We start from the raw sequence: 10,560 nt of genomic DNA on the forward strand, positions 1-10,560 counted from the left end.
CCAAGATAGGTCCATGTCTGATTGGGCCGACCCCTGGGCTAAACCCTGAGCCCGACCTTCCTTTTGCCTTTTGTGCAGCCAACCTGCCCTCAATGAAGCCCAACATGATGTCTGCCCCTCATCACCGACGGCACATTGGCTGGCCTCTGGTTGGTAAAACCCTCGGGGTCCCACCGACTAGGGAGGAATAGGCCCACATTTTTGGTTCAGGAAACTCGGCCATTGGAGTTCCTTGCCTAATTAATAACACAACAGCAGCGGCCAGTTTTGATTGCTTCACAGCGTGTATGTTTACAATGTACTAGCATTTGAGGACTTTAAAAAATTTTGATAAGCGTTCCTAACAGACATTCAAACAAGAATTGGCAGAAGTTTGTAAAAAAAATACGAAGTTATAAAAGAATATCCTAGAATGTATTTTCATAAAGATACAAACCAATTAAAACAGATAAACTTACATTTACAGAATTGGCAGAAGTCCTTATGAAAATGGTTTCTTTCAATACTCATTTACAATGCAACAAAAAACTAGTTCGATAGCGAACAATAGATTTTAAACAGCTTAGCAGCACAGATGCGCTCAAAGTGATCAGAATCTCTTGAGGTTTTAGCCTTTACCAATTATGGCGATGAAATGAGACTTCATTTGCATTTGGATGTTGCAAGGAACTTCTCATAACTCATTTATTGCACCAGGAAAAACTTTTTCTTTGCTGAGGTCGATAGCAGACAAACAATCCTCTCCTTCCATTAGCTCATGAAAGGGCATAGTCTGCACATGGTATTGGCAGAATTAGAACAATAAACAAAAGATATCAACCAAACCAATGAAGTTTAACGTTCATAGAAATACGGATAAGTGGGGGGCATAGTCACACATTGCAACCCAACTGAAACAAATGATCAGCTAACACCGTTTTTGCTTCTGAACTTGCAAGATGTATCAATGAGATCAAAATATCGCATTTATTGCACATTGGATATTTCCTGCTGCAAATGTGCACATTGTTTCAAGAAGCAACAAAGACAAGTTCTGGAGCATGCAACCTCAGATAAGCCTCACAAAAGTACATAGATCTCCGAAACCATGTCAAGCATTCAGGTAGTGGATACAACCACGTCTCAAAGGGCTGGAGGCGTGGGGGCTCAGGTGAGGTCGATGCTTGAGGTGTGTATCGCTTGCAAGGTGAGGCATGCAGCTCAAACATATTAATTTCAAGAGGGCATAACGCCAATAGAGCATGAAGCTTTCCTCTAGCTGTACTCCTCAAGCTTTAAAACGCCATTCCACAACTGTTACATTACAGACCCTGATGGGAACAAACTAAGTCAGATAATATCAGATGTGGACTGACATCTGAACGGACCGGCACCGTAAAACCCACGTTTAAAAAAAAAAGAAACAAAAAAGAGGTTTTCGGACCCGGGTCAAGGCCGGACCCGACCAGGGCCCGTTAGGGTTTTAAAAACCCGACGCAGGAGAGAGGGTTTTTAAGAAAACCTCTCTACCCTGTGCGCCGCACCCCGCCCGTGCCGTTACCCTCCCTCCCTCTGCAGAAATGGAAACCCCTTTGGGGTTTCCCGAATCGGCGCCTCCCCGTGCCTTTAAAAGCATGCAGGGGGAGGGTACCTCCCGGTGCTCCTCCTCCCCTCCCTCTCGAGTCTCCTCTCTTCTCCTCTCGTTCCCTGCACGCGACAGCACGGCCGACGCCGACGGCGACGAGCTTCTCCCAGGTATGCCCTTCCCTTCTCCTCCTCCCCCCCCCCCCCCATCTTCTGGTTCTCTTCCACCTCTCTCGTATGTATCTCCTTCCTCGCCCTCCTTGCGCCAGCACCCTTGCTCGCAACCCCCGATGCCATCGGCTCCCTGCGGGCGGCTGTGACCCCAACGCCATCCTCACCCTCTCTCTGTGTTCACCCACTCTCCCTTTCTGATGGACCTTTGAGCTCCGGCCTGCGAGCCATCACCTTGTCGGCCCCTTCTCAGGTAACTCTCTCTCTCTTTCTCGCTCTCCCTTCGTTGTCTGCTTCCTCTTCTTCTCCTTTCAGCAGGGGCGCCGCCACTGTCGCCTTAGATTTCTGGCAGGCAGAGCGACACCATGCCTTGGTCTGGCAAGGGCTTTGCCCCTGCCAATTTCCTTTTCGCTCGCCCTCCGACAGGCTGGCAGGAGCCGAACCCCTGTCGCTTGGGCCTTCTTTCGATAGGTCGGTAGGGGCCGAGCCCCTGCTACCTTCGGTTCCTCTGACAGGCCGACAGGGCTATGGCCCTGTCGCCTCTTTTGGCAGACCGGCAGGGGCCAAGCCCCTGCCACCTTTACCTTCTCGGCAGGGGCTTCACCCCTGCCCTTTATGTCTTTCACCTGCAGACAGGGGCAAGGCCCCTGCCACCTTTGGCTTGGTCGGCAGAGATGATGCCCTGCCCCGCTCTGTCTCCCTCTTTTGTTTCGGCCGGCAGGGGCGATGCCCCTGCTGTCGTTGGGATTCCTCCGACAGGGGCTTTGCCCCTGCCCCTTCTTTTTCTCGATAGACAGGAGTTCACCCCCTGTCTCTGCCCCTTTTCCCCCCCTCTTCGGACGTGTTAGCCAGGGGCTTCGCCCCTGCCTCCTCGTAGTTTGCTCAGGCAGGGGCCTCACCCCTGCCATTTGAACCTTCTGTCTGGTAGGGTAGTCGCCTTGCCTCTCGGTTCTTATCAAGCAGGAACTATCGTTCCCAGGTTTTGTTAGGCAGCCCCTGCCATTTCCAGATTTCTGACATATCCTCTGCCCCTTATCTTTCTTTCATTCTAATTTTACTATACTAATAGTTTACTTCTCTCAGCTTGCACAACGAATCTTGTTCGTGCCCCGCGACCCGAGCCGTCATCACCTACGCTCAAAGGCGATCGAAACCTCGCAACTTCCTAAGGTAGGGAAAAGTTGCGCAAAAAGGACAGTAGATGAACTGAATTAAATTGAAACAATTAATAGTCATGCTAGATATGCCTAATCGTACTTTATTTCCTTCCTGTACTTATCTGCTTTGCATATGTACTTGCATGCACGCTTATTGGTTGAGATATGGTTTCATACCTCGTGGCTTATTTGCACATTTACTTGATTGCTTAGATATTTGACTAATGTATGGTTTCGTACCTCATGCATTATTTGCATATTTACTTGCTTGTTTAGATATTTGATCGATGTACAAATTTGTACCTCGTGCATTTTGCTTATACATCTTTCGCTCGATGTGTGATTTTTGCATATTGAGTATTGCTTAGTACTTTGCTATCACGCTATAATGTTCCCATGATCGCAGTTATTGTATACAAGTCGATGCAGCCTTTTATATATCCTATTTTTGTTAATTTACGAAAAATGCGAGTTGTGCTTGTGCGCAACGGTTCCTCTTAAAAGGATTCCTTATGCAAATCCAATTTTCAAATGCACCGTTTTGTAAAAGCGAAAATTGGAAGTCTTGCAGGTTGGGAAAGTGCAACTAAGTTTTCCAAGACAACACTTTCGAATAGAATGTTTTACAACTATTTGATATTTTGATATGATTCAGAAACTCTGAAAAGGGTTACAACTTATCAAGGTCACAACCTTGCAAAGCAAGCTCGAAGGTTTTGGGAGTTGCAATATATCAGGCAAGTCTCTTAAATAGTCGTGTCTTTAGAGAATGGAAGCAAGATCTGCAACGATCTCCTGCATGCAATATTGTATCGTCACTTCAAAAGAGTGATTCGAGGAAAATCTCGTATTGTGCAAGATGTCATTGTGTTAATATAAATTAAGAGACTTGATCTTATCAAACTGAGTAATTATTGTATCACTTCTCTTATAAAGGATAAATGTTGGGGGTTTCTTTTGAGAAACTGTTTCTCCTTTTATCGTAGTCGTACCTTTTAACAAGTATGGCCATACCTTTGAACATGTATGTCACATTGGTGTTACGATGACCGGATGAGAGGTTTGGGGTAACTTCGAATTGTGTTTTGGCACCTTATTGTAATCATGTAATGTTGATGATCGCCTAACAGGCAAGAGGCTCGTGAGGGTCTAAAGGACCATAGCATGACAAATATGAAATTGATTGATTATACTGTGTACTTTTACAAAGCAGATATGTTGGGGATTTCATATGAGAAATCCATTCTCCTCTCATCGTGATTATACTTTTGAACAGGTACATTGCGTATTACGATGAGTAGGATGAGAGGTCCATGTTTACCTCAAACGTGCAATGACGCGTATAACACACATAATGGTGATGATTTCGCCTTCACAAGCAAGATGCTCGAGTGGGTCGAAAGACAAGAGCATGTAGAACGGGACGGCGGTTAAAAAAACCCCGTCGTGCTCGTTCGACATGGTTCGTCAAAAGAGAGGATGAATGATACAAAACTTCGATGGACAGGTCCTTTAATGGCAGTTACAGGCAAAAGACTCAGATTATTCAGTCATCGGAGTTAGGAAAAATGGGCTACAAATGGTAGCTTATAGTTGGATGCATCCACAGACCACCTATGCCTTTGGGGATTTACTCTCTTGGTCATTGGCCATCCCCCTAGAAGCGGACTCAGTCAGCCATCCGTGTTATCTAAAACACATAGCATAATAACCCCCTGGACTGGTCTCGACTGTTTCTACGTTTCGTGCCTTGCACGTACTCGCCTGACCAACTAATATCTAAACATAAGATAAACTATTTAACATTATCGAGATATGCACGTTGTGACATGACTTGCTTGTTTAGTTCAATATTCTACTCGTTGAATTATGCACGCTTATTGTAGCGTTATACTAATTCCTTATTAGTAATAATTGGTTGTTCGTGCTAGTTAAATGCTTATGATAATAGCATTATGCTAGTTACAATATGACACCTGTGTCATGCTTTACTACTTGGTCGAACTATCATGGCTTGTCAATGTGCTTACAGCTCGTAATCCACGAACTGTTTATAACTAGAGTTAATGGAGTTGCATGTCTTATTAGTTGCTTACAACTTGTGATTAGTATAACTATTGTTGTATGATGGATTACCACGTGCAACTTCTAAACTGCTGGTTGTGCAATTGTTTGCACCTTATGAGTTAGGTAGTTACTTGCCATAAAATTTTGCAAACCTTCATTTGTTTACATATTCAAATGTTCATATTAGAAATGCTTACTTATTTGCATAGTCTATTGCACATGCTAAATGCAACTCATAACTTGTTTTAATTGCTTATTTCAGTTCTATATTGACTCTCTTGTGTACCTACCAGTTTTTCGTGAAACTGACCCATTCATGGGCAAGTGGTGTACAGGTGATACAGCTTGCGATGACACGATGACGTGATTAGATCAAGATGAAGCTCTTTCCCTGACGTTTCACTCCTGAGGACATGTTGGTAAATTTGGTATAAAGTGTCTTTCAAAAATTCTCTTTTAATTAAACCTTGAGTTACTAATGCTGTTATACTAAACTTCTTTTTGGTTTCAATAAATATAATGAGTTGCAAATCTGATGTACAAATTCTCAATTATTGAAACTGCATTATGAAACCATTTGATTTCAATGGTTATGCGAAATTCGACAAAAGAAAGTTTACGCTGTAATGCGCTCAAGGTCCATTGACTTGTTTTAAAAAATATCATTTTCCGCTGAATTACTATTTAAACTCTGATAATCATATGATTTCAAAAGCTTTCTAAATTATTTTAAAAGTTACAAGTCTTGGATTTTTGGGGCGTTACAGGCACCACGCCTTGTCCCTTTAGATACCTGAGCAGCTGAGCCCCAAGCTGAGTTTTGAGAGCTTCAGTCACCAGCAAAACTCCAAAAGCGTTTGGATTTGTTATGTGAAATACTAGCTTACCAAAAAAACTGGTGTTTATGCCTGCCTATATTTTCCTTGCTAAATAGTAATTGGTCAAAATCGACAGCATTTGCTCATTTCATATTTTCTCAGTTTTCTCTGTGTTTTATGCATGTGCATGTGTGTGTGTGTGTGAGTTGGGAAAATAACCAAAATCCTCAGGTCAAAGTAGACAAAAAGTCTTCCAGGAGGAACAATGCATGCTTGATAGGAAAATAGCAAATAACATGATATGCTGGATTCAACAGATGGTTGTTAATGCTTTCTTGGTTCTTTTGATTCTTCATTTTTCCTCCGTGAATAGACAAATATAAACAAAATAAATGCAAGAAGCCATCCATCATCAACTCCACGCCTTTCTGTCACTTCCAAACTAGTAGCAGAATGGTCAAAACTCAAAAGTGCACAACGTGTACACAAAATACATGACTAGTACCTGTTAATTAACGAAAGTGACGGCTACCCCTTGACCGCATCTTCAGTTCTGGGAATTTCAGAGGAACCAGGAGGGTAGCAGGTGATTTTGAATTAAATTTGCACCCCAATTCCAAATAGTATTGTCTCAGAGTTGGCAATGTCATCTTCAAATCCTTTCCAATATCAGATAGATCTGTCTCAAAACTATCCACAAACAGAGTGAGAACCAGGATGTAGCTAATGAGTAGCTGATATTTTTCACTAGACCGCACATCTTTTTTTGCATCTGCAAACACTTTCATGAACTTTATAAGGATTGACGCCTGGTATCTTGGATGTCTCCTCTTTGTCCTTGTGACTACTGTTGGCTAATAGTAACTTCTTAATAGAATGACTAGGTAGATCCATAAACTTTATAAGGTAAGTTATGTATGAGAGCATGCCAGCAAGCTTTTCCCTTTTTTTCTGATCCTGTAATACATAAAAAGAATTATTTTTAAACAACAATAATCATGGATACAGTCTCAATCATTTTTACATGGAGAACTTATTTGCTACTTTGTAAAATTTACGTCCTATATGTAGTTTGATCACTCTCAACAGAGAAATGTGGTAAAAGAAACCACCAAAGACGGGCATATGACAAAAAAGGAAAAAAAGAAAATGGAAAGATAAGCCTGATTATCAATGACATATATCAACTCTATATATCACTGCATTGTTCAGAAACAAGACAAGATGTTTACAATCACAAAAATAAATATGAAAAATGCAAGTGTAGCAAAAGCTTGCAACAAAAAACGATAACCAATGACCTACTTTAGGAATGCAACTATAAGGCCATTCCAAAGCTGCAAGAACTTGGAAGTGGGCAATTTTGAGCTGAAGCATCTAAGTGAGAAGCAAGTTTTCAAACATTAAAATAGAACGTTAGCATTCAACAAGAGAGGAGCTAAACATCTTGGAATACTAGCTATGATGCTCAAAATGGAAGCAGAACTCATAACCGCCTAAACTACAATTGGCAATGTAATACTTCTTACATGCAAGCAGAGAAAGTACTGCCCAAGGAACTAAGCTGACTACTTCTAGATATGTAACCAACCCAAGTGATCCAAAGTACCTGAATCTCGTGCAATTTATGTATCCTGTTCGAACAAAAATTGGATACTCATTTCCGCCAAGAATTTTAGAAGCAGAAGAACCACCATCTCCAGCCTGCACCAGCTGCAAAATGTCATAGAGATGTTCCCATTACAATTTCAGAATGATTTTTCCAGGAGATAAACATCTTCCAGCGTCATGGCATTGAGATCATAGGGCGGAATGTTTCGGACGATGGATGTGTTCGTATTGTCCATTACTTTTCGCTGAGTTATTATATTTCCTTGCTTATTGGCATCGTTAATTAGCCTGTCAGCTGTCTGGTTAGAAGGAAGATTTTCTTCCTTTAGGTGTCTTGACTCCAGCTTGGTAACCTGTGGTAATCATCATAACCATGTAGCAAGGAACACATCAGCTTCAGCTTTAGCTTCAAAAAGATCAAAATTAGGATCCCTCTTAAAGTACATTAGTCTCATGAAATATATGGATGTGAGTAGGGGTAGCTGCCTACCCAGATCAGTGCCTACCGGGCTTCTAAAGGGTTCTTTTCATGTTCTACGTGCTTGATTTATAGGAATGGACTCTTGGATAGTGCGATTCCGACATGTGGGTAGGTTTTTATAAGTTTTGAAAATCTATTTTGTACAATTTTCATAAATATTCAAGCAAAAAAATTTACATTTTTCATAAAAGAACAGATCCAAGTTTTGTTGCTGAAGGCATCTGCGGGGTCAGATTTGCAACGTAGGCTCAAAAAACTTTGGTAGGCACCTACTCCCCACTCTGGATGTTTTTAAGAAGAGCATATAAAGTGAAACATGTCAATCTAGTGAAAATGTTAGCGGTTTCGACCACCAAATTCAACACCAAAAAAAAACCTTAGCCATGCTAGAAACGGATGAAGACAGAAGTAAAAACCGCGACCTCATAGCTTCAATTACAATACCAAGAAATTGTATACAAACAAGTATGAAAAGAACCAAAAGCACACGAATAACCGCGAAACTAATCAATGAAAAAGGAAGGAGTGAACGAATGTAGACGAACCTCGATCTTGGACCGTCGAGTTCCGAAAGACGCCGTAAGAGCTCTCGATTTGTCCAACCTGCTCTTGTTGGTGAGCTGCTTCTGGTCGTCCTTCGTCGGTGTGACGACGAGCTGGAGGCGGGCCCTGTCGGCGTTCCTGAAGGCCCTGACCCGAATGTGGTTGTCGCCGGAGGACGAGGAGGGGTCGAAGTTATTGGTCATACTAGACCTCCGTGGCCATGTTTTACGGAGGGTCTCATCCATCACTGTCTCTAGTGAAAACGCCACGAATAAGCGTAAGAAGTATTGCCAATTTTATCTCAGAGAAAATCGGCAAGTCTTACGCTATCTCAGAGAAAATAGACAAGTCTTACGCTGAGTTATCAGCTACCCAGGAGGGTGTAAATCTCCAACAACTTTATCTCCCTTTACAAAGGGAGATGGCTTACTAAGGACTAGAACGAACCTGTAAAAGCAAATTCCCTTCTAAAGAAGGCTGTATTTATCCTTATCTGATTTTTCATCTGTATGCACAACGATCTCGCTCATTCAGTGGTATCAGAGCCGAGGTTGATGGTGTGTGCAATGCCATCTTCGGATCGCCGTTTGACACTCGAAGCCATGAGTCATCGATCAACCATTACCGAAAAAACGGAAATCAACAAAAAAAAAGTCAGTGTTCTCTATTGATTAGGCATATCAGACAAGTCGCCGGATTCTAGCGACCCCTGTCTCTGTTTAAGAAAAAACATAATAAAAGGGAAACAATGCAGTGAAATCGGGTTTGCCCGATGATTTTTTTTATCTCATCATTTTTTTTTCATTCGAAAAAATCCCTTGCAAGTTTTAAAAAAAAAACTCACCCGATTTTCTTTTAAGATTTTTAATATAAGGATTCAGATCCCATTTGAGATCTGCGATAGATATCAGAGGGTCAAACAAACAAAAAAAAGGAAAAATCAAACAAAAAAGGAGAAGTAGAACAAAGACCCCAAATCGAGGCCTGCATAAGATACCATAGGGTCATCGAAAAAAAAAACAAAAAAAAAATCTTTTCTCTCCTGGCTCAAACAAGTTTTTTTTAGAGGGTTGCGAGTAACCGACGTCCTCTCTTCACCGGATTTTTTTTTTGCAACAGGTCACTGGCATCAGACGAACTCGATAAATAAAAAAAATAAGAAAGAAGAGGAAAACTCCCCTCTAAAAAGAAAAAAAAGGCACAGACCGCGGATCGGGGTCTGCATCCTGTCTCTAAAGAGTCACCTGCAAAGGGAAAACTTTTTTTTCTCTCTGTTTTTTTTTTATCACCTAATAATAATAAAAAAAAAAACAGAATAAAACCCATTTAAAAAAAAACAAAACAAAAGCGAAAAGCACGGTTTTCGTCGACACCTGGTTTCTGAAAAAAAAAAAAAAAGAGTTCAGAAGAGGTAGATTACCCTTTTTTTCGTTCGCTGATCGCCCACCACTGTGTCGCATTCGCAGAAGGGGGAACCCGAAAAAAAAAATCATAGTAGAAAAACGTAGATCTGAGGAAGAAAGTTCCCTTTCTTCTTTTCTCTTTCATTCCTCCACTGCTGAAAAAGTGAGCAAGGTCGCTCCAGCGACCTCTGGGCAGCACCAAAGCCCCTCCGGTAACAGGGCGCCATCAACGTTTTCTTTTTTTTGATGAACGAACCGGCACATCGATTGGCAGTTTCTCGCTGACTGGAAAAAAAAACTTGGAAGAACGCCAGAAGCTTTTTCCCAGAAAGGCTTTTAGAGGTGAAAATACGATTGCGCCCCTGATCTTTTTCAAACATTCTGGTCATATCTCTGTCAGGTAGGGGTGGCAATAGGGTCGGGTTGGCGGGTCAGCATACCTCAACCCGAACCCGACCTGTTTATTAAACGGGTCGGCTGTGGCAAACACGAACCCGACCCGTTTATTAAACGGGTAACCCGACACGACCCGTCAACCCGCTTAATAAACTGGTTGGGTCGGGTTGGCAGGTTAGCGGGTCAGGTTGGCAGGTCGGATTGGCGGACGGGTTGGTGGGTTGGCGGGTTGACCCGCCCGCATAACCCGTTTATTAAACGGGTCAGCCGGGTTGGCGGGTTGGCATACTCCTAACACGAACCCGACCCATTTAATAAACAGGTTAGGCGGGTCGACCCGTTTATTAAAC

The 10,560-nt window shown here is 42.3% G+C and overlaps 1 protein-coding gene across 3 annotated transcripts; it reads right to left on the reverse strand.

Moving 5' to 3' along the window:
• Positions 1 to 417: 417 nt before the first annotated feature.
• On the reverse strand, positions 418 to 10,089 carry LOC149827547 (uncharacterized). Of its 3 annotated transcripts, none has more exons than XM_090019461.1 (5): positions 8,859 to 10,089; positions 8,414 to 8,658; positions 7,386 to 7,489; positions 6,282 to 6,733; positions 418 to 772 (listed from the first exon to the last, which is right to left on the reverse strand). In XM_090019461.1, the coding sequence occupies exons 1-4, from the start codon at positions 8,914 to 8,916 to the stop codon at positions 6,688 to 6,690; spliced, it is 453 nt and encodes a 150-aa protein (XP_089875587.1). In that variant the 5' UTR covers positions 8,917 to 10,089; the 3' UTR covers positions 418 to 772; positions 6,282 to 6,687. The 3 variants fall into 3 exon arrangements, with proteins under 3 accessions (XP_089875587.1, XP_089875585.1, XP_089875586.1); XM_090019459.1 differs by having other exon boundaries at positions 7,386 to 7,740; XM_090019460.1 differs by having other exon boundaries at positions 7,386 to 7,740; positions 8,414 to 8,662.
• Between the last annotated feature and the right edge of the window lie 471 nt (positions 10,090 to 10,560).

This window comes from Nuphar pumila, chromosome 10 (assembly GCF_984573655.1).
Source record: "Nuphar pumila chromosome 10, dmNupPumi1.hap1.1, whole genome shotgun sequence".
NCBI lineage: Eukaryota > Viridiplantae > Streptophyta > Magnoliopsida > Nymphaeales > Nymphaeaceae > Nuphar > Nuphar pumila.